General features: G+C 42.5%; 1 protein-coding gene across 2 annotated transcripts in view; it reads left to right on the forward strand.

The window, feature by feature from the left end:
* Positions 1-24,736, forward strand: part of ulk2 (unc-51 like autophagy activating kinase 2) — a 57,929-nt gene that overhangs the window by 13,055 nt on the left and 20,138 nt on the right. For both annotated transcript variants that reach the window (XM_079272014.1, XM_079272015.1), the window contains exons 3-14: positions 46-87; positions 7,523-7,555; positions 9,062-9,098; positions 11,279-11,452; positions 11,838-11,911; positions 13,591-13,692; positions 13,779-13,837; positions 15,031-15,113; positions 15,237-15,287; positions 15,394-15,482; positions 22,062-22,230; positions 23,708-23,765. In XM_079272014.1, coding sequence (XP_079128140.1) covers positions 46-87; positions 7,523-7,555; positions 9,062-9,098; positions 11,279-11,452; positions 11,838-11,911; positions 13,591-13,692; positions 13,779-13,837; positions 15,031-15,113; positions 15,237-15,287; positions 15,394-15,482; positions 22,062-22,230; positions 23,708-23,765 — 971 coding nt within the window. The remainder of the gene's footprint in view (positions 1-45; positions 88-7,522; positions 7,556-9,061; positions 9,099-11,278; positions 11,453-11,837; positions 11,912-13,590; positions 13,693-13,778; positions 13,838-15,030; positions 15,114-15,236; positions 15,288-15,393; positions 15,483-22,061; positions 22,231-23,707; positions 23,766-24,736) is intronic.

The raw sequence follows: 24,736 nt of genomic DNA on the forward strand, positions 1-24,736 counted from the left end.
TGTTTGTGTTAATGCATCTTGTTTTTCTGTTCTGTTTCTGCTCAGGAGCTGCAGCATGAAAACATTGTGGCACTTTATGATGTCCAGGTAAGTAAATTTGATACAAGCTTAACGGAGAATGAAGTATTCAACAGTGTTTCAGTAATTGTCTCCATTGAGTGTTTATTGCAACACTCTGAGACCTTGTTTGTTCCAGTGTTCGAAAAAGTTGAATCTAGTCAAAGGAATCTAAATCCACAAATCAAGACGATCGATGTTGCTGTAGGCTGGTCCTTCAGTTTAGTGCCCTCTGCCTCTCTCCTCTCAGCTGTCTGAGTCAGTCTTAGCAAAGCTTCTACCGTAAACCTGACAAAACAGGGTTTAAGCCAGAAGGCACCATAGCGACATTTGTCACATACATCCAGGTACCTACCTCTGCATTTAACCCATCCTAAGCATGAGGAACAGTGGGCTGTTGTAAAGAGCCCAGGGAGCAGCTTAGGGTTCATTATCTCGCTCGAGCACACTTTGACATATAGGAGCCTGGGATAGAACCGACAACCAAGTCAAGGGCACAATCTGTGACGTCAGAAAGCCTTTTTACATATTTTAAGAAGCTTAGTTAAGCGAGTTCGACAAACAGTATGAAACTCTTGTCTTTAATTGGGTAAACACAGATCACCACCAGTCTGTAGGTGCAGCAAAAGATGGTTCATTATATTTGTAACACCATTTGAATTTTGTGTGTTTTGTATGTTAAAAACAGAGTGATAAGTCTGTTTGCCAATAAAGAATCAGCTTTAGGTAGATTGCAGCTGAACAGCAGTTGAGTAGTGACCAGCTAATGCTAGAAGACCACATCAGTATCTCAATCCCTTCATTGTGTATCTCTGGACATTCTTCTCACTCTCAACATGTGATAACACAGCGTCAACTCAGCAAAGGGAGGCTGAGAGCTGTCAACAGCATCCAATGAGAGAACGTCTTCTGCCTTACTTGTGTAATTGAAGTGACTTACCAGCAGTTTGTCCTTATTACTGATGTTTCAAGTCATTTCAGTCTATATCATATAATAATTGGGTTATTATCACTAAAGTTAGTCTAGTATCTGTTTGTATTCACCTGCAAGCATCTACAGAACAGCTGAAGTCTTTCCATCCGTGGTGGATACTTTACAGGACATGATCAGACGTATCCGCCTTGTACAGCTTTGCATATGAGCCATGCCCTCTGAATACTAAGTCTGTCAAATCTTGAGTTATACGGTGCATAACACGGTGCTCATGTGACTGATGACCCACACTGCTTTGCAATACTTGGTCAGTCAATCGGTCCACCATCATGGGGCAAGACTTCTCAAAAGTTGGGATTGCAAAAAGCTGGGTGTGAAACTGCAATCATGCATTTCTAAGAATAGATCACAAGGAACATCACATAAACAAAGTTGTTTGAAGGCTTTTGGCCAAACTGTGACGCCTGAGGGAAATGTGCAGTATGAGTATGAAGTATGTGCCCGTACTGTCAGTACACGGTCACATATACACTCCACCCGTTGGGTTGAGGCAAGTTAAATGAGCACAAATCTCTCAGATGACTTTTGTCCTCTGGCTGGGAGCTCGGCGTCCATCAGAGTCAGGGATCACATATTCCTGACACGTGCACTTTCAGATCCCGCTGGATTAAAAAAGGGTTTTAAAAATGAATACACGTCTGGGGGCAGAATATTAGATTGTGTATTTTATTTTTCAAAGATGACTGTTTCTAGCATTCATCACCGGTCTTGTTTCTTACACTGCTATAGTGCATTGGTGATGTTATTAGTTGGTGTTGTTTGAAATAGAACTTGTAGAGATGTATTATTGGATCCTGGGTTGTCATCTGTTTGGATTGAGTAAGTTTCGTCATGCACTTCCTGTTTCTGGGTCTGTGTACGCCTGCTGTGTCCCCTCTGCCTCTGTTGCCTGTAACATGTACTGGGCAGGTCCCGACATTGTTTCCCCGTCTCCTTTTCTTACCAGCTGGCTCTTTTTTTCCGTCCCCTTCAGCGATGGTCTGTCTGTTGCGTTGTGTAACGATGTGCATTTCCTCTCTTGGTGACTGTCAATAGTGTCTGGTGTGTTTCAGCCCTTTGGAAACCAATACCCCCCCCCCCCCCCCCCCCTTTCTCTCGTTTATCGTTTCCATTCCCAGATAATTTTGTACAGTCCTCTCACTTTTTTCGTTTCCACACGTTGTTATTCATCGACACTTCTTGAATCCCCAGTCTGGCTTCTCCCAGCCTCACCAGCTGCTGTTGTTATTGGTCCTCTGTGCTGCAGGACGTTGTTTACCCATCAGAACAGGACATGTAGCCCGTGCTGGTCTGTGCTACTGTCTGCTCACGCATAGCCTGTATTTGATTAGAAAAGGCAGAGATCTGTTAATGTCTGTCCATTAAAGCTTTTCCAACATGTGGACAGGAATGAAGCGACTTCAGTTAAACGGTTGATGCAGACTGTGAGGGTCTGCTTGAGGAGGTATATATGTTAAGAAAGCACTTACGTTGAAAACAGTAGAGCGCCTGACAGCTGAAAAGCAGCTGTAATCCTCAGGGTATGGTGATGATAATGACCCATGAACCCAACCTTCTGACCTCTCTGTGGTGGTGACCTCTCTTTGAGTCAATAGGAGCCTCATAAGGAGTGACGATCTGTTTGACCTTTTGTTAAGTGTGATGCTTCTGATGCAGTGGTTCCCCTATGGTTCAGGGCTACAGGTACTATGACACAGTTATAGCCGAAGCTAACCATATGGAGTTCAAATGTGTGCCGTTTTAAGGTCCAAACGGGGCTGGAGATTGGGTCAATGCAGAGGTCGGACTAAATGAATCCTGTGTAATAGCTAGACCTACCGTACATACTTTGTGGGCAGTATGCACTGCATGCATCTTCTCTTTCAAATATAAAAGTAATGCTCGAGCATAATTCTGCAAACTAAGGCCTGATTTTTCTTTTTTTCTAGTCTATTGATAATCAAACCCCAGCCCTAACCCTGACTCAGATCTGGTTCAGAATAGACAGATTTACACAGAACATTCTTAGCCACACTAGCAGTGTCACAATGTCTGTTAGTCTGTTGGTAATGAAATATCCTAAAAGCTAGAAGATGAGTTCCCATGAAATGTGTTTGGTGTTGGAGCTGCCTAGGGTGTGTTTGTGAGGAAGTCTAATAACCAGTTGCAGAGTGATGAACTGGAGCCCAGAGGGATAAGTTATCCAATCAGTTTCATGGGGAGAGTGAAATCAATAAACCTCATTCTTTGTAGTTGTTGTTATTTTCAAGATGAGTGAGGGCAGAGTGGAGTCAGTGGAGACGCCAGCCTCTGTGGATCTGCTGGCTCTGTATACAAACTGGTTGAGGGTCCAGGCTGGCTGGGAGGTTGTCTTTGATGTGCTGGAGAACCAGCCTCTCCTTCTTGCCTCCTCCCAAGGGTGAGACTACTATGAGAGGAGAGGAGGTGAAGAAAGAAATCAAGGATGCACAAACTGGAGAATGAGAACGGCCTGTTGTCTTTGAACTTTGATTACCTTTGAACACCAAGCACCCTTGATGTAACCACAGAGCCCGCCTCCCCTCTTCTCACGGAGTCTTCCATTTTACTGGACTTTAGCCAGGAGCAGGCTGGTGGAATAACCTTGGGTCCTAGCTGTGTTAGCTTAGCTCTTATCACAGCTCTCCTCCCTCTCTTCCTGGGGTGGTCACACGGCCTTTGATGGCATTTGGTTTGGCCGGTCTGGCTGAATAGTCAGAAGAGTTTGTGAGTGGTGATCGTCTTAATATCTGCTGCTCTAATGTGGGGGCTGAATCTCACCCCATCGGGAGGAGGCCAGCACACGTGTGTCCAGCTGCTTCCTACAGTGGACGCGCTGCAATAATAAATCGACCAAGACTGGTTTACAATTAAAAGGAATTTAATCCCACTGATGCAAGTACGATTACAGTTTCACAATGGAGTACATTACTCCTATGAAATATTACAATATTACCCCACTTTGGAAAAAAACTACCTCTGGTCCCATGAGACACAGCCGTCTCAGGGGACCACACGCTAAAAGAGGCAGAGAAAAACACTTCCTATCCCCGCCCTCATATCTGTCCGAAACTCCTCCCCTTCCGTTTATCCCAATTCCTATTGGCTAACTTCCAGGAGTGTATTCGCCTGTCTGCCTTTCTGTCCCTGAGTTTACTAACACATTCAATGACTGTCAGTTATGGTTTAATCCCTTCTATGATAAACATTCCATATAATAGATCAGACTTTGCAACTTTTGTCAAAAGCTTCATGTCTCAAATTCTCCATCTAGCTACTAATCCTAAAACACTTTATGCTTATCTTAATTATGCATTTCCAAAACACTTATGATTATGACTAATTATGAATTCTTAAATATGAATCATTAAACACTTTTATTATATCTACTGAACACACAGTTCTATGCTCAAATTTCTTACACTAATCCACTGCTGGTGTGAATAGTTTTAATACAAAATATTCAAAGCAGAGTATTTTGCATTTTCGTGTATTCTTCAAGCCCCCAATGTGTAGAAGGCCTCTGGGCGTACCGTAAAATATGAGGCACACTGATGAGGCAAATGACATTAATGTTGAAGCATTGAATAAGTTTTAAAATGTTTAAAACTTAACATTATAAAGTTTTTTGTTTAAAAGTCTGCCAGCTTTTATGAATGCTGCAAACCTGCTGCTACAGCGGTAAGAAGTAGCTGCTCCCAGACTGCAGGTCCTCCTCATCCTGCCTGTAGTTTGGAGGAGCTCTGCTCCTTCGCTGCTTTTAATGACGGTCTTAAACACACACTGAGCTGCTCCCCGTCCTCCTTCGTGGAGATGTTAACGTTAAGCAAGCTGCAGCAGTGTGGGACTAGACGGGCTAATTATAAGGTGTTTTGTGTCTGGGCTCTCTTTCCTCTCTCTCACTCATGCTGCACAGCTTTGCAGTTTGGATCTTTGTGGAGGGACAACAGAGATAACAGGAGGTCTGTTTGTTTTGCTTTTACATTGAAAAATCATGAACAAAGATTTCATTTAAGGTGGCCAGACTTTGAAATCCCCCAACTGCCAAATACTGCAAGGATAGCGTTTTATCATCCTTAGGTCACCCCTCAGTCAATTTGAAATCGTTCAAGTTAAGTCGTTGTTTTTATTTTTCATTTTAAGTGGCTATCTATGAAGAACTTTGTACAACCAATGTTTTTATGATTAAAGGTTTAAAAGAGCACAGATATGAAGGGTGATGGGTGTTCTGATTACCAGATAGTCAATATCAAAATCAGGAACGAGTCGGTCTTCGTTTTGAACAGCCAAATCTGATTCAAATGAAAACAATTCTGATTTGTGTTCAGCCCTAATAAATACTTATAATAAAGCTGTATTTAACTTTCAGATCGTTAATAGAGCAACAAACAACTCTTTGCTCTATAAAGGCGCAGTGGGGCAATGTCTCCCCTCTGAATGTGTTATCTGACATTCCCCTTGCTTTGTACACATAGTCGAGGTGGCAGCGTGTACCACTGGAGTTTGGTTATGAAACGTTTTGGCCTGTGTGTCAATCTTCACAAAAGCTAATGTTGCTCTGTGTGTGTGTGTGTGTGTGTGTGTGTGTGTGTGTGTGTGTGTGTGTGTGTGTGTGTGTGTGTGTGTGTGTGTGTGTGTGTGTGTGTGTGTGTGTGTGTGTGTGTGTGTGTGTGTGTGTGTGTGTGTGTGTGTGTGTGCGCGCGCGCGTGTGACCTAATTACATAAGGTATTGAAGCAGGACTGACATAAGGGGCTGAGAATAAAAGAGGAACTATGTGTTGTTGGATGGTTTCAGAGGGGGTTCTTTGAGCTCCATGGGTTTTCCTAGAAAGCCTGCAGTACGTTAGAACCCCCCTGGCCTCTGTCCACATTCCTTTACACAGCTTTGCTTTCCAGACATTTAGCGGGCTGGGACAGAAGCTCAGAAGAAAACACTGTCACTGCTCTGCGAGGCACACACACACACACACACACACACACAGTCATATGGATGGAACATGTACTCGTGCAGGGTGGCACCTACAATGATTAGAACTGATATTAGATTCAATTAATCAGAGTTTAACAAAACTTGGTTTAAATTATATGAGTCAAGATTTAAATTCAGCAGGGCTCTCTTGCACAATTCTCAATTTAGTGAATCCAAGTTGAATCACTGTGAAGTTGTTTGCTTACGCAAAATGAAATGAAAAGCGTTGAGTTGGGATATAGTAAGTAGGCGGTAATAGAGGGCGGAACCGTTAACTTTCAGCTGCTCTGTATTCCTTAACAGAACATGAGATTGTTTTCTAGCTTGCGAGCTAATAAGTCAGCTAGTTAGTCATAATGGCTCAGCAAAGAAGCTCTAATTTCTCCTCCTTTTCGAATAAACTTGTTGGCGAAATGAATGGAGCGATACAGGTAGAGACTGCCTGTTGGTCCAATCTTCCTGTTCAGTTCCATAGCAGTGTCCATACAACCCAGAATACCCCAGATTACACTCGCTTGCGTGACAAAAGCACACTGGCTCACCACAAATGCAAAACCTCCCCCCTCCCCAGGACACACACACACACACACTCTTCTCCACCCTCTCCAGTTTGGCCATATCCCATCCCCCATATTGTTGTATAACGAAATCCTGGAGCTCGAGTGTGACGCAATAACGCACCGACTAACCAGACCCAGTGCTGATTTGTCTCACATGGACTCTTCTTGGCAGTGTGTTTGTGTGCATTGTGCTGTCAGTTTCTAAGACTCAGGATGATACAGTCGTGTCATCCTTCCGTCCAGCCTGCTGATTCTACGGTTACATGAGTGTGACAAGGTTATGATGACAGAGGGGTCTATTTATATCAGTTGTTTTGGAATATTTAGTTCTGGAAAGGAATGTTTTGGAGCCCAGCCCTCACCAGCGAGCTATCAATGTCCGAAGTCCACCAGCTTTTTATTTTTTTATTTCCGATGCAGCCAATGTGTGAACAGTGCCTTTCTAGAAAACATGTGTTCGTGTAAACGGTTCAAGAGGTCGTTACTGTCAGCAGCTACTTCCTCTCAGCCCTCACACACACACACAGGCTGCCCTGTGTGCTACTGTCAGCACCTGCCTCTTGGAATGCATCTCACTGCTGAGCAATTAGGCAACAAACCAAAGTCGGGCAACTGCAGCAGCAGCCAGAGACAACAAGGTGAAATAAAGGATTCTCCAGGCAGCAGCTTTTCTTAGAAGTACTGTTGTGGCTGTTGTTGGTTACTATCGGTGTTCTGTGATTGTGTAACAATGTTCTGCTGTGACGATGGCCAGTCCTCACTAGCATCTACGTCTGTGTGTTGTGTGCCACTTTACCCCCCCCCATTCAAATTGCACAGAATACATTTGTATCATTATGTAATCACCCCCCCCCCCTGCTGTGTATTGGTTGCAGTGGCTGTGGGGTTGAGCTGACTGCTGCTTCAGGATGAATAGCATCTGATTCTGTGTCTCTTCTCTTCCAGGAAACACCCAACTCTGTTTTCCTGGTCATGGAGGTATGTATAGAAACGTGTCTGTCTGGATATTTGATGAGTCAGCGCTCATATCCTCTTCTCAAGTGTTGTCGCATGTGTTGGGAAAAATTTGTTTTCGTTGTAACTTGTTACATAAATGATGTCTGTCGGCATGTGTTCGTCCCCCTTTGGCAGGCCTCTCATCCTCTGCTCCTTTTTGTCACAATAAAGATGTGTCAATAATTTCTCTCTTAGTTTGCTGACAACCTCACACCTGCTCTCTCTGCTCATTTCGCAACACCCAAACAAACTGCACCTTAAGTTCCTCACTGAAAACACGCCCCTCTGTTTTCTAGGAATCCTATTTCCTGAAAACCTTAAAATCTTGTTTTTATCTATGTTAACATAGCTCTACTCTATACTCCATCAATAATCCTTTGGAATCTTGTGTGTCTGGATCAGCTGTCAATGGATCAGCTCCTCACAGTTCCAAAAAATAATTTCCGAAACGGCCGTTATTTGGGTGATGACATATGGAGAATCTAAAAGCAGGGGTGTCAAACTCATTTTAGCTCAGGGGCCACATGGAGGAAAATCTATTCTCAAGTGGGCCGGGCCGGTAAAATCATGGCATAATAACTTAAAAATAAAGACAACTTCAGATTGTTTTCAATTTCAAATTGTTCAGATTGCGGTATAAACAGTTTGCTTGCTTAACAGAATTGCTATTGCGACATCCAGTGGACACATTTAGAACAGCACTTTATTTCATTGAAAAATTGCAGCTCATTTTTATGCTTTGCAAAATCATCTCGCGGGCCGGATTAAACCCGTAAGCGGGCCTGATCCGGCCCGCGGGCCGTACGTATGACACCCCTGCTAAAAGGTTCCTGTCTTGCCTTAAAAAAATGTAGAAGTGTAAAAGTAAAGGCGGATAAAGCTGGCGACGCTAAGCAAAGGAATCGCACTTCTGCTCTGAAATGGAAAACCGATTTAAAAAATGACCCAGTGCCGAAGTGCCCTAGTTCAGGCAAAGAATAAACTCAATCAGACAGCACTCTCTACCACCAACAGCAACACTACATGAGGTCATATATCTTGGAAGGATGCTGTTCATCCCTCTAGTAGAGTTCTGACGTGGGCTTAATATTGCTTTTCCTTTCACACGTCCCCCGTTCGTACAGGAAGTGCACCTCAGAATCAGGGACCAGGGTGAAGTAAACAAGCTTACACTGAGCAGAAGGGGGCTATAGCTTAATTCAGCCTTTCTCATCTTTGCTTACCCACTCGCTCTCTCTTACCTTCTACTACACCAACGCCGTTCATCGGTTCTTGTCGTTCCTCTTGAGAGCTGACTGCACTCTAGCACAGATAAAGCTACAGTCTTTCACGAGATGAATTGATGAGCCTGCCATTGTCTGGGCTAGGATTAGAACCAACACAGACTCACTCAAACGCACACACATGTATAAGACCAAACTTCACAGCTTGACATTGTTGAACCTGAATTTAGTTATGGCTGACAGCGATGTTTGTCTCCCCACACAGTACTGTAATGGAGGTGATCTTGCCGACTATCTGCAAGGTAAGCATCACACTAATCTGTCTGCCGAACACACATTTGTTTTTCATCAAAACAAAGTCACTCCTGCCGCAGAGGAGGGAGAGCCATGTGACTGCAGCTATTGTGAGCCGATGTGTGCATTTATTCATTTATGTGTGATGGATCGTTTGTAGAATAATGTAACTCTGTTCATGTGGGATATTACTGTGTGTCTGAGTGGATATTTGTATGTTTCTGTGTGGGGGAGGTGAGTGTGGGAACCACTACAGCTTTGTACAAAGGCTTCCTTCTCTGTTTCAGAGCCAGACAACACAGTATTTGTGCCTCTGTGATAGTCTATAACAAAGGTCAGCATTTCTAGTCCTACAGCAACAAGTCGGTTTAAGCTGAAATTAAATATAATGTACAGTGGAAGTTGTGTTTTGCATATTTCAGAACCGACCAATAGTCAATCAGTAAAAATCAAGAACAGTAGGCAATCCAGATCGCTTGCCAACAGTACAGTCCTCTCGGCCAAAGTGTGAGATGGAGCATGTTTGCACTAGTGAAACACAAAAATAACAAATAAAAGACTCACTCGCTCCGAGTGATGGCCCCCGCTACTTTACTGTTTCAACCACTAGGTTTGCATTACCACTGGAGTCGAGCCATCTTTATGCTGTCAGTGACATCATGGGTGTAGGGTACCTCCCTCTGAGAGCTTGGGCCTCAGAGTGAGACGTCATCAAAAATAGGCACGCATGTTTGCAACAGAAGTGGCGCTTTGCCCCATCAGCCATCCAGACGAGCCAGCGAGATGAAACTGTTACCAGCATCAACATGTCTGGTTGTTGCATGTTCGGTTGTAGGAATCGATATTGCAACATGTTCGACAGAATTCAGACAGGATCACAACTGTTTAAGATCAACAGGTGTTTCGGTGAAACAAGTGACCATGTTAACTGGTGACTTTCAGCCTGTGGTTGCTCATTGCAACTTCTCTAGATGGTTGGTGTAGATAATAAACTCAGATCAATATGTATTTGAAATTGATAGAAAGCTTTTACCATGACACACATGTTCTATTTTTGTGAACAGCTTCAGTCAGTACGAGCAACTACCAATGCATTAGGCTGAAAGTCTATGGCTGCAAAGATGTTTGTGTTTGTAGCGCCCATTTTTAAACTCAAACGTAAAACTCTGAGTCTCTTTCATGGTATTTGACGTTATGTACATTACCACAGATAACGTGATCCAAAGCATGTAGTGACCTGTATGCTCGTTGTTTCTCGCGGGTGTAACGTTACACGCTTGGTTAATGTATTCTATCCACTCACCAATAGCACACCGCTCTAGAATGTTCTGTTGTTTAGGTTGCATGAGCAGTCTTTGGTGGTTACTGCCCTTGTGTAACTTGACAAGCTGTTGCACTGCGACGTACTTCTGTTGCTAAACTGCATGTGCACAATTACATACGTCATCATTGTTCACAATCTGCAAAAGGCTCTATTAAATCCATGTCTCTCATAATCCTCTGAGTGAAAGACATTCCTGATTTGGTCAACCATAGGATTAAATACACTTATATGCAGTCCTTTTAAACAGACATTAAAGGAAACAGTGTTTAAAGATCACTAGCATAATAACTTAAATACAATGCTATAATGCCATCGAGGCAACACAACAGTAACTGTTGTTATCGATAAATACCTGTTGCACTTTAATGATCAGCATGAATGAGCTCGTAGGGTTCATTCTTGACCATAGAAATGGAGATTGACTGAAACATCTTAACTCAAGTTTAACTTGCTGGATTTCTTCCAGAGTTTTTAGCTGCAGTCCTTTCCTGCCACATCACATGTGGTGAAATCTCAGGAGGAACTCCAGCAAGTGGACTTTGAGTGAAAGTCTTTATAGTTGCTGTACAATAGCCACAATGCACATGATCTTTCATTGGGACACTAAACTGAACAGTTCTCCCGAACACCTCTGGGTCTCTGTTACCCAGTGGTAACAGAGACCAATTTCATGGGGCAGCAGGAAGACCAAAGATTCATGGGGCAGCAGGAAGCACATGAATGGTTATCTGGGGAAACAAAAGGCAAGAAAGTGCATCATAATGAGCTGGTTTACTTAAAGGTGCCCTGTGGAGTTTCCTTGTAAAGAAACAAAAGTTGTTTACATTCACTAATCATGATTTCGTTATCTCTCCTCTTCTTTAGCAAAGGGGACTCTGAGAGAAGACACACTGAGGGTTTTCCTCCAGCAGATTGCTGCTGCCATGCGCATCCTCAACAGCAAAGGAATCATCCACCGGGACCTGAAACCGCAGAACATCCTGCTGTCATATGTGGGTCGCAAGAAGTCCAACATCAGTGGCATCCGCATCAAAATAGGTGACCAAATTAGATAGAAAAAGTCCTGTTCATAACTGTGTCAGAGGGCTGAAATAAAAACAATGTAGAGCATCGATTGATGACAAATTCATAGCTGCAATAAAACAATTCCGTAAAGACTAAAAATGCACAGGGTATAGAAGAGAATTCAATTTTCTCTGTACACATCAACTGTCAAACAAATAGCTACTCTGCAATCCACACTCAAAGCGTCTTGTTTTGAAACTAGAGTATTGTAGTTCATGCATTGAAGTGAAAGACAGTTTTATGCATGTGTTGCTGTTCCTGTTTGTCTCTCAGGCTTTCTCCAGCAATACTGCTTTGTGTTCCTAGTAATAATAACACATGTATACTGACTGGTTTGTTTCATGCTTCTGTTCTGCAGCTGATTTTGGCTTTGCACGGTACCTCCAGAGCAACATGATGGCGGCCACACTGTGCGGGTCACCCATGTACATGGTCAGTGTGTTTCACTGTGTATGTTTTGTGTGTGAAGCATTGTAGCTGAGGTCAGTCATTTTAAAACGAGTGCCGTGTCTGTTGAGAACATGCCTGTTCACAACGGGCCCAATGTTTGGCCTGTGGTGTTGCTGCCTTTCTCAAGAACTGCTCATGCAAACAACAACACACTCGACGCTGCTCTTCCTGTGATCCTCAGCAATACACCCGCCATGACATACAGTAGTATGAAAAAACAACAACACCAGGGGCAGACTTAACCGTGAGGCAACTGCCTGGGGCCGCCTTTCTAAAAGGGCCCCAAACACCTATAGATTTATTATGATATGAAAACATCAAGTTATGCTACTCGTCTAACTCATTGTACCCAGAAATAACTTACAAAAAGGCCCCAAAGCACCTACAAAATATGCAACGCAACCGTTTACACCTTACTGTGTACTTCGGCTTCAGAGGAAAACGTTGCAGCAGTACAATTAACCGGGAAATGTTACTGGTACATCAGATTTGGAAAAAATATATCATTTACAATATGATGCATTATTATTCATAAACTTTTCCAGCATCATATTAGAATTGAAAGCTCCACCTTAAACAGACATTAAGTATATTGTGCAGATAATCCCTCTCTTTCACTCTTCACTTGAAGTAAGCAGGTTTTTGTACTGTGTGTATTAATAGTTTTACTATTAATAGTTAATAACTGCTCCCTATATACAGGGATGGGTCGAATGCAGTCGTCAAATTTCGTGTATATGTGACAATAAAAATGGTTTCTTCTTTCTTCCTTCTTCTTCTAATATCATAAAGAACCCCCACATTACTAAATCTGCCCCTGGAAAAATAATTGGTTCTCGAGGAAAAAACACCAGGGACCCCTAACAGCTGTATCGATTTATTAGGATATTTAGATATAAAAATGACCGAATTATGTTCATAGTCTTAGTCACTGTACCCCAAAACAACTAGAATATGCAACTTAGCTGTACACTACTTGCTGTAGTATACTGAAGATAACATTGAAGTACTACATTTACATGACAGAGAGATCAGATTCTACTCATAGAATGCAATGAAATATTAGTCATTTAACTGTTCAGAATTATGAATTGAAAGCTCTAACTTGAACGGACGTTAAGTAAAGTCCGTTGTACTGACACTGCCACTCTTCACTTAAAGTACATATTTGTGTGCAGGACTTTTGCTGTGCTGTAAAAATAGTTCTACTAATAGTTAATAGTTTTTCTTCAGAAATAGAGTTTTGACTGCTGTTAATAAAAGCTGTGAATATGTCACTTTTTTACTGGAGGTTTGAATATGTTTTCCTGCAAGAACGTAATCGTTTAGATCTCAATATGTGGTCAGTTTATCCAAATAATGCCTGTTTGGTTTGAGCTTGAAGCTCTGATCCCACTGCTGCACAGAGCGCTGTGTGCTTGTTGACTAAAATTTTGTTATTATCGGAAAGAAATCCGATGCACATTCTAAGAAGCACCCCAGCAATGCACCTGCTAAGTGTGGAGTAGATCAGATGAGCGGTTCTTGAGATATGCAAAGAACAGACAGACAGACATACAGTACATTCCTTGCTTTATCGTTGGATGACCTGACAGCTTCATTAGCAGTGTGTTGCATAACTCTCCCTGCTCTGGATCTTAACCTGGCCTTTCCTCCCTCAGGCCCCAGAGGTCATCATGTCCCAGAACTATGATGCCAGGGCCGACCTGTGGAGCATAGGGACAGTCCTCTACCAGTGTCTGGTCGGCAAGCCACCGTTCCAGGTTAATACTGCGCACAACCAATCAATTACAAATGTATTTGTAGATGTGTGTGTTTGTGCATCTAATTTCTATATAAATATTTTCAGGCCAATAGTCCCCAAGACTTGAGGATGTTCTATGAAAAGAACAAGAATCTACAACCGATGTAAGCCACAAAACCTCTTCTTTTTTGCTTTGAGGCTCCTTTTCCAGTGTGTGATTTGGGCTGTCCCAGATGACAGGTGACCGTTTTGAGAAGACTTTGTGGGCCAGTCTTTGAGACCAGTGCCGAGCCTGTTGTTTTTTATCCATGGTATGAGCACGGCTCTATGGATGCCAATGTGGGACATTCGAGCCACCACTTTGGTCCTGACTGAAATACTGTATCTCAACAACGATAGCATGGATTGCCATGAAATATTTTACAAGCATTCCTGGCTCCCAGACGATGAAGCATACGTTGGGGATCCCCTGACTTTTCCTCCAGTCCCACCAGCAGGTGGACATTGATGTTATTTAGTGAAATATTGCAACACTTTTGGAGGAATTGTTCTGTAATTTGGCACACACAATCATGTTCCACTGTAATCCCTTTGACGACTCTGCCTTTCACCCAATACCCTCATGAGGTCAAACTTTTTATTTGTCCGTTACTTTGGTTTATGACCAAATACCTGTAAAACTAATGATAATCCCATCAGCTTCAGCAACTGTTAACATTCTCAACTAACATGGATGGTGAATGTGGCAACATTAGCATCATCGTTAGCATTTAGCTCAATGTCCCACTGTCCCTCAGTACAGCCTCACAGAGCCACTAGCATGGCTGCAGATAAGGTCAGCAACCTTGACATGAAGTGCCATTTTTACGTTTTCTTGTTTATCAGTGTACCATATTAACATTAAGTTAAACATGACACCACATCAAAATGTAAATCTCCAACTGATCTGTAGTTTTATTCCATCCATATAGTTTTATTCCATCCATATAGGCAATGTGCATTAGAAACACATTTTTCTCCCATAATCAGAACATTGTAATTATATTTGAGAGCACTATACAAGAGGGTTGCCATACTTATGAAACCATCCACATCTGAGTTGATATCATTAACCCCACCAACCTTCCAGCAATCTTGCGCAGCAATAAAATGAAAATCTGCGAAGAAGGCCATGAGTACTAGCTACTACTGTCAGAGACAGAGTGGGACAGGTCTTTGTGACATGCGGTTGGGGGTGGCTACCAAGACTTCATTTGATCCATGTCACATAGTGTGACATGCAATGAACTTGTAAGATTGTTGTTTTTTCTCCCCACAAGAAACAAATAATTAATGTTTCCATGCTCTGATTAACCAGCATCCCGAGGGAGACGTCCCAGCAACTTGGCCACCTTCTGCTTGGGCTGCTGCAGAGGAATCAGAAAGACAGGATGGACTTTGGTGAGTGAAAACACAACAGTCATTTATTTAAACATTGAATAATAAGTGTTATTCAGGTTTGTTTCTTGCATAAACTGAAATCTGTCTGTGCGCTCTGATCTGTTCTGTCCCATCACTCTGCAGACGCTTTTTTTAACCATCCGTTCCTGGAGCCGCCATCCACCATTAAAAAATGTAAGCACAGAGCTCACAGTCCCAAGCAAGATAACTTACTGTTCTACACGTCGACACATCGTACAACTTGAAAACATGATGAATCGTCTGTATGTCTTGCCCTCAGCATGTCCAGTGCCGGTCCCCAGCGCTTCCAATGTAGTGACGGACAGTTCCTGCGGCAGCTCACCATGCATCCGCTACAACTCCCCTCCTGTGAGTTTGACGTTACTTTATAAATCCTCATTCAAAGGGGACTACACTTACATTGTGAAAATAATAAGATTGTGCTTGGACCCTTGCATTAGATAAGGAACCTCATGGAGAACAACTTCGTCCAATTATAACATTGTCAATCCATGTGACAGAAATTATACATACAGTAAATACAGTAAATACATAAAATAGCAGTGGGTGTCAGGCAGGATCAGGGCAGCAGGCACAGCCACGGTCCAGGTACACCCAAGATCCAAGGAATACTGCGAGGCGAGAAAGCACATAGGGACATCGCGGGAAGAAGCCAAGATAGTAACGTGCATTAATTGGCCGTGAATGCATACAGATGGAGGGGAGGACAGAGGAGCTCCGTGTAGTCCCCCGGCAGTTTGCGGATCCACGCATTCCACCACACAAGAGCACGAGCCATTCAAATATTATTCATAAAAACGACACGTTACTGCAGATGTAAAACAACAAACAGTTTGTCACTTACTGAATGCGGTTCACTTAAAGACAAACTCCATCCTCCTTTCTTTGTTAAAGAGTTTAATCCCACGTACATCGTTTGCGGTTCCAGTAAGAAGTCCTTCTCGATTCATGGACGCCAGTGACAGTCGAGCCACCCCAGTTGTATTTCGCCGATCTGCTGCGGCCGGTTTGCAGCGGGGCCGGGATCCCACCTCCGCCGGGCCGCGGTTGTGGAGCTGTTTCCCTGTGAACGTGTTCGTTGAGTTGTAGATCCACTCGAGTCTCTCCAAAAGTTTTCAAAAGCACCGTAGCTTGTGTCCTGCCGTGCTGTGGCGTCCTCAGGCTAATCAACATATATACTTGGATATCAGCTGCATGGCATGGTTTATGGCGTGCTCTGATAATATTGCCTGAAGGAAGCATATATAAGGCAAGGCAAGTTTATTTGTATAGCACATTTCAACAAGGTAATTCAAAGTGCTTCACATAAAACCATTAAAAGCATCAAAACATAAGGCAAAAGAAAAGGAGATTTAAAAACAATTAAAGAAACAATAATTGATGTCTCCCTGAGACATTACGCTGCACGCAATCAACCATACACTGCCGCAATTCTGCAATTACTCGCACACAAACCACGTCTGGAAAAGATCTCTGCCGATCTGCGTTTTATAGTGTACGCCTTGCACGAACTCGGTCCCGGAGGAAATGGCGATATATTGTGCAGTCCTTTTAAAACCATTAAAAGCATCAAAACATAAGGCAAAAGAAAAGGAGATTGAACAGCAATTAAGAACAGTGTAAGAAATAAAATACAGTAGTAAAATGCAGAAATGCAGGAAATTGATTAATATATTAATTGAATGTGGCTCAATTAAAGGCAGCAGCAAACAGAAAAGTCTTCAATCTTGATTTAAATGAGCTGAGGGTCTCAGCAGACCTGCAGCTTTCTGGGACTTTGTTCCAGATATGTGGAGCAGAAAAACTGAACGCTGCTTCTCCATGTTTAGTTCTGACTCTGGGAACAGATAGTAGACCGGTCCCAGACGACCTGAGGGGTCGGGATGGTTCATAAGGTAGCAGCAGATCAGAGATGTATTTTGGCCCTAAACCATTCAGTGCTTTGTAAACAAACAGTAGGATTTTAAAGTCAATTCTTTGTTGGACAGGAAGCCAGTGCAAAGACATCAGAACTGGGGTGATATGATCCACCCTCCAGGTCTTAGTGAGGACTCGAGCTGCAGCTTTCTGACGGACTTTTTACAGAGACCTGTAAACACACCGTTACAGTAGTCCAGTCTGCTGAAGATAAATGCGTGGACAGGTTTTTCCAAATCCTGTTGAGACATAAATCCTCTAATCCTTGATATATTCTTCAGGTGATAGTAGGCTGATTTTGTAATTGTCTTGATATGGCTGTTCAGGTTGAGGTCTGAATCCATAACTACAGCTAGATTTCTGGCTTGGTTTGTGGGTTTTAACATCAGTGACTGAAGCTGAGAGGTGATTTTCAATTGTTCATCCTTGGTACCAAAAACAATTACTTCTGTTTTATCTTTGTTTAATTGAAGAAAATTCTGGCACATCCAGTTGTTGGTTTGTTCAATGCAGTTACCCAGCCCTTGTATGGGATTATAGTCCCCTGGTGACATAGTTATGTAGATTTGTGTGTCGTCTGCATAATTATGATAACACACTTTGTTGCTTTCCATAATCTGAGGTAGTGGAAGCATGTAGATGTTGAACAGAAGAGGCCCCAGTATTGAACCTTGGGGAACACCACATGTCATTTTAGTCAGCTCTGATGTGTAATCAGCCACAGACACAAAGTATTCTCGGTCTTTCAAGTAGGATTCAAACCAGTTAAGTGCTGTGCCAGAGAGTCCCACCCAGATGTTTAGTCTTTCTAGGAGTATGGCATGGTCGACCGTGTCGAATGCAGCACTGAGATCCAGTAACACTAAGACTGAACTTCTGCCATTGTCTATGTTTAAGTGGATGTCGTTGAAAACCTTAACAAGAGCAGTTTCAGTACTGTGGTGCTGTCGAAAGCCTGACTGGAAAACATCAAAGCAGTTATTTACGGCCAAGAAGTTGGTCAGCTGTTGGAAAACCGCTTTTTCAATTATTTTACTTAAAAATGGGAGGTTTGATATTGGCCTATAATTTTTCATCGTTGCGGAGTCTAAACTAGCCTTCTTTAGGAGCGGTTTAATAACTGCAGTTTTTAGGGCTTGTGGGAAGACACCTGAGAGAAGGGATGTGTTTACAATTTGTAAAAGATCAGTGGTCATGCAGTTTGAAATATTTTTGAAAAAGTGTGTTGGTAGAATATCCAAGCAGCAGGAGGATGACTTCAGATGTTGTATAATGTCTTCTAGGCTTCTACGGTCGATTGAATGAAATTGTGTCATGATATTTGAATGGATGTTATTCAGAGATCGGGACAACACATATCCTGTAGTTGGTGTGGAGGCACTGACTGCTTGTCTAATTTTCTGAATTTTGTCAGTAAAAAAGGAGGCAAATTGATTGCATGCCCAGGTGGATTGGAGCTCAGCAGCTACCGACACTGGAGGGTTTGTTAGCCTGTCGACGGTAGCAAATAAGGCGCGTGTATTGTTCTTGTTTTTGGTTATGATGTCAGAGAAGAATGACTGCCTTGCATTTCTAAGTTCAAAATTATAATTGCGAAGTCTCTCTTTATAGATGTCACAGTGAACCTGGAGATTAGTTTTTCGCCACCTGCGCTCAGCTTTCCGACACTCTCGTTTCTCTATTTTGACCAGCATAGCATTTCTCCAAGGAGATCTTTGCTTACCCGAGACAACCTTCACTTTAGTGGGTGCAATGGCATCAATAATATTTTTAACTTTAAAATTTAAGCCATCTACAAGCTCATTGACTGAGAGGCAAGAGAGGGCTGGTGTGGAGGAGAACTTCTGAATAAATAGTTCACTGGTGTTTTCAGAGATGTAATGCTTTGTCACAACCTTGGTTTGGACATTTGTGTGCAAGGAGATTGCACTCTCAAAGAAAACACAGAAATGATCAGAGAGTGCAACATCAGTCACAGCAACCTTGGAAATGTTTACACCTTTGGTGATGATTAGGTCCAGAGTGTGCCCCCTGTTGTGGGTGGGTCCTGTCACATGCTGAGTCAGATCATAGTTATCAAGGACACCACATAGTTCTATAGACTCTCTGTCCTGGGGATTATCAACATGGATATTAAAATCACCAACAATAACAACACAGTCAAAATCGATCAGATTACAGACAGCAGTTCAGTAAACTCATCAAAGAAGGTTGCACAGTATTTAGGCGGTCTGTAAATGTTTAGGAATAAAGCTTGAGAGGAATTCAGAGCCACATATTCAAAAGAACTAAAATGACCAAAGGACATCTGCTTGCATTGAAGAGAATCATTAAATAAAACAGCAACTCCACCTCCTTTCTTATGTGCTCTTGTTTCACTCATGAAACTGAAGTTGGGAGGTGTTGATTCAATAAGAACAGCTGCACTGTTATCTTGATTTAACCAAGTTTCAGTTAAAAACAAAATGTCCAGTTTGTGCCAAACAATAAAATCATTGATTAAAAATGTTTTTCCTGACAGAGACCTGACATTTAATAAAGCTAAGTTTAATGTGGTTAAAGCTTTCTTTGCCCAATTTATTTGGACAGGCTGACGAGGAATGTATGCTAAGTTTGATAAGTTTGCATGTTTACTATTGTTTCTTCGCAGCCTCACCTTTCTTTTTCTATAAACTTGCAGGACAGGAATTGAAGCGGCTAGCTGCATACAGGGCCCCGACTTTTCCTGGAGAGAGTCATTGGTGTCATTAGCCTTGTAGCCTGGACCCAGAAGATATCAATTATTTCCGTTATCATGTAGGGGAGACAGAAGATTGTTGTGGAACCGTCGAGGAGTGTGGCGAGGAGTGTGTTTGGTCCCAGCAATGACCAGCTCTTTCATGTGGTCAGTGAACTCCAGGTGGGGGGAGGATGGGGAGAGTGTGAGAGAGGAAAGGGACCTGGATGGAATTTGGGGGGTGGAAGTAGGTGCTGGGGAGGGAGGTAACGACTCCTCGTCCAGGAAGGGTGGGGAAAGTGGGAGATCGGAGGCGAAGGCGGTCCCTGATGATGAGGTTGGAGACTCCTCCTTTTGACTGCCGTTAGGCGGGGGCATCCTTCCCGTAAGGTCTCCATGGCGATGCTGTGTGGTTATCTCTTGTTTAGACTCCTCTTGTATCTTGTCCTTGGCAGTAGGGACAGATGGGTGACGCAGGGAGAAAAACAGGTTAGAGGTAAACAGTTTTACCCCTGACGTGTTCAGGTGAATTCCATGCGCTGCAAAAAGATGTCTGCGCTCCCAGAAAAGGTAGAAATTGTTGATAAAATGTACTGAATGGTCAGCACATGCAGTTGACAGCCATCTGTTCAGTGCAAACAGCCTGCTGAATCCTTCATCTCCCCCTCTGACTGGTGGAAGAGGGCCGCTGATAAACACCTCAGCCTTGACAGAGCTGACTGTGTTTAACAGATCAATAAAGTCTCGCTTTAGAACTTCAGACTGTTGTTTCACAATATCACAGCTTCCTGTATGCACGATGATGTTTTTCGCTGTGGGATAGTCAGCCACGATGTCCAGGATTTTGTCTCTCATGTCAGAGACCATATCTTTCGGAAAGCAGAGTATTTTGGTGTTCTTGCTGCACAGTTTTCTGACATCTTTTACACCATAGTCACCAACAATCAGAGTCTCAGGCCCAGTCACTAGCTGTGCCTGCAGCCTTTTCTCACATTTACTCTCAGTTCTTACCCTGCTTTGAGGAGATAGCTGCTTATCCAGGTCATCAGATGGAGATTTATGATCCTGCGACAATGGAGCAAATCTGTTTTGGAGTTGTAGGCTTGGTTGTTGTGGAGGTGTTTTGCAGGTTTTACTTTCCTTAGCTGTCCTTGGCTTTGTCCGTCTGGGTGCAGGGGTTGAGGAGGAGTTCTGCCCGTTTGCTAGTGCAGGCCAGTCAGTCGCATAAGATTCATTATCTGCTCTCTCCTCCTGTTTCTTGGTAGGCCTGGTTATGCTAGTTAGCTGTGTCTTAGCTTGCATTTGTCCAGTGTTTTGAGTCCATGGTAGAGTGGTATCATTCCCACACAGTCCATTTACTTCCGCGTTTACTTCTAGTCGGTAGATTTTTGTTTCCAAGACTGCAATCTTCTGTAGGAGTTTGTAGTAGTCATCCGTGGAGAAGGGAGGCATCTTGCTGCTACTTAGCTTTAGCTTAGCTGCTAGTTAGCAGTAGCCAACAATCCAAATAGTTCGACGACTTTCTGGATTTGTCTTCACTCAAATGTTGAAGAGTGATATATGTGATATATCTGGCAAGATATATGTGATATATCTGGCAAATTGAAGCAAGAAAATGCAAGCAGAGGCAAGAGCAAGCAGCAAAGCGACTGCACTCTCTCATCAAGGTCAAAGTACAAAGTACTATATAAGGGGAATATAACTGGTCCAAACACACAACCTTGCTGAACTCCGTGACAAACTTTGGTGTGCGTGGAGGATTCATCGTTTACATACATACTGGGATTGATCTGAGAAACAGGACTCCAGCTTCACGCCGTTCCTTCAATGGCAATTAAAGGTTCCAGTCTCTGTAACAGGATGTGATGGTCAACCTTACGAGACAAGTACAGAGACGAGTCATTTTCACCAGTGCTCTCTCTGTGCTATGATGCTTTCTAAATCCTGACTGAAAATCCTCAAATAAACTATTGTATGTAGAAAGTCACACAACTGATTTGCGACTGGTTTCTCAAAGATCTTATAGCGGAAGGGAAGGTTAGAGATCGTCTATAGTTAGTCCACACTTCTGGATCAAGAGTGGGCTTCTTAAGAAGAGGTTTAACTACAGCTACTTTGAAGGACGGTGGTACGTGGCCTGTTAGTAAAGACAGATTGAACATATGTAGTAAAGTGGTGCTAACTAAAGGTAGAACTTCTTTAAGCAGTCTTGTCTGGGTGGGGGTCTAAGAGACAGGTGGATGGCTTAGATGTAGAAATTGACGAAGTCTGTGTGTCTGTCTATGAACTCCCAGTCTCTCCCGGACATGCAGACACTAGCAGAAGATGGTCTGTCATCCCCTCCACTCGGTCCGCCCAACTTCCTGCAGCTGTCCAAAGAGTCTGCAGGAAGCACCAGCAGTAAGAACTCGTCCTGTGACACTGATGACTTTGTCCTGGTGCCTCACCTCTCGACTGACAGCTGTAAGTGCCAACACACATACTGTACTCTGCTGTATTCCCTTAAATTCACTCAGGTGTAACTCACCGGATTATTTGAGAGGGAGATCAACTCTTGGGCTTAATTTATTTCTTTTGTAGAAATACTACCTTTAGGGCTAGGCTGTGAATTTAATTCGGATATTTTTTTCATAACTGTTGATTTGGATGCATTAGGGCTTCACAATTAATCTAATGTTAATCGTGATCAGAACTTTTGCTTCCCATAATGAAATGAACATGATCAACCGCCATATTGACGCTTAAAACGCGTGCTCCGCTCCATTTTGGCTTCACTTTTGGGGGCTCACATGCTGCTGCTTGGGCACCGTTAAGCAGCAGCATGTGAAACACGTTCCTGAATGTTGCAGTTCCGAGTAGAAGAGTAATTAAATTCAATTCAATTTATTTTGTACAGTCCAAAATCACAAATTACAAATTTTCTACTCGTTTTTAACAGAGAGCAGACGTGCAAAACATAAATCCATGCAATTCATAGAAGAAGAATCTAATTTTAAGTCTTATTTTGTCTGTACTGTTTATTATCAGGAATGTAGCACAACGGGAAAGTGAAATCACATAGTGCTTTGTTGATCTAATCGTGGTTTAAAAGGTTTAGGTACACTTTTACGTTGCCTCTAGGAGAGGTCCTGTGAATGAGGACAGTCTTATTTTAATGCAAAGACATTAGCAGGAATGTAGCACACCATGGAAGCTTATTTAAATGTGACAGTGCAATAAAAAGTATTTTGTCCCTAAAATCAATGAATTCATTATCAATCAAAATAATCTTGACAATCACTTCGTCCATAATCGAGCAGCCCTATGATGCATACAGGATTACAACATGAATCAGTCACAATTTCGGTTTCATGTCGTGCTTTATATAATGTTACGGTTGCTGTGACGGTAAAAATGTTGCTGACTGTCCCATTTCAAAGAAGGTTTCCTCTGACGGAGTGCTCGTGCCTCCCCTAACAGCACATCAACTTCTCATGTGGTGTGTTTAGCAAACTCAACCAACCCTTTTGTGCCTATATTGCCAAGTAGGATGTCCGTCTTAAAGTACTTTAATATGATTGGTTAAAAATAGTTTTGTTCCTGTGTTATGATTGGTTGTCAAGTTTCGCACGCATGCTCACACAAACTCACAGAGCACATGTCTCCAAATCCACAGCCGGTAAATTAGCCAGCTGCTCAACATTTAATGCTGTAACTGTAGACATCAGTGCACAAGCAGTTGATACGCACACTTGACTGGTAAAATGTCTATCATGTTCTACACTTGCACACGCATCCACCTGCTAGTCCTCCCATTGAAACAATGAATAAAAAGTGTCACCTCAGCAGGCATTTTGAGTGGCGTTGTTATTAATTCAGTATTAATTGCTGTTGGTTTATACATCAGTAAAGCCTGTTGCACCTTCATTACTCTCTTCTTTGCCTCTCTCTCCCTCCTCAGATGACCAGCCAATGGGAGCAGGTCGTCGGCCGTCCAGTGAGTTCCTCATGTGTGGAGGGTGAGTCCGATGCTATAAACCAGAAAGCTCTGGACATTGTTCAGAAATACAAACATCGTCTCTCATAATGTACTTGACAAACAGCAGGGCTCATAATGAACCCATGGTAAAGGTTCTAGAAAGAGAAATGAAAACTATACAGGAACCTTCAGTCAATGATCAATAAAGCCATGGGAGGCATACACAATGAATGCAAATAGTATTAAAGTGTAGTCGACAAATATATTGTTTTCTGGTTGTAGTGTTGTATTCATGTGCTCTGAGTTTAATGCGTGCTGGATGGGAGCATTCCGCTGCTGCATAACCAATCGCTCTAGATCAGGGGTGTCAAATTCATTTTAGCTCAGGGGCCACATGGAGGAAAATCTATTCTAAAGTGGGCCGGGCCGGTAAAATCATGACATAATAACTTATAAATAACGACAACTTCAGATTGTTTTCTTTGTTTTACTTTGGTCCAAAATAGTACAAGCACATTCTGAAAATGTACACATCACAAATAATCCTCTTGACAAAACACTTCAAGCTAGTTGAAAATTCTGAGGAAAAATTGGTGCAATTTCAAGAACACAATGCCTCAGCGATTAGAACTTAGACTTCGTCTCAGTGTATCTACAAAGCAATTAAACTTTAAGTCACAGCCTATCTGGGATTGAACAAAATAAAAATAAATAATGAACAAATAACTAAAACAACTCTTCAAGGTATCAAATACCTCATTTGTCATTTCCACATATTAATCCTGTGCAAACTCGACAAACCATACAAACTGAGGTAGAAACTATTTAAGAGGGTTGAGTTACTCCCTGCCTTGTAGGCTAAACTATTTATTGATAGAAAAATAAAAGCTGTGCAATGCATGAACAATTTCAACAAGCCAAACTTATGAACTGAAGTGACTGACATTACAGTAAATCACACACTGTTCACATTCTTTAAATTTCCACAGAAGACAATCATTTTCACAGAAC

This window comes from Melanostigma gelatinosum (assembly GCF_949748355.1).
Source record: "Melanostigma gelatinosum genome assembly, chromosome: 7".
Taxonomy (NCBI): domain Eukaryota; kingdom Metazoa; phylum Chordata; class Actinopteri; order Perciformes; family Zoarcidae; genus Melanostigma; species Melanostigma gelatinosum.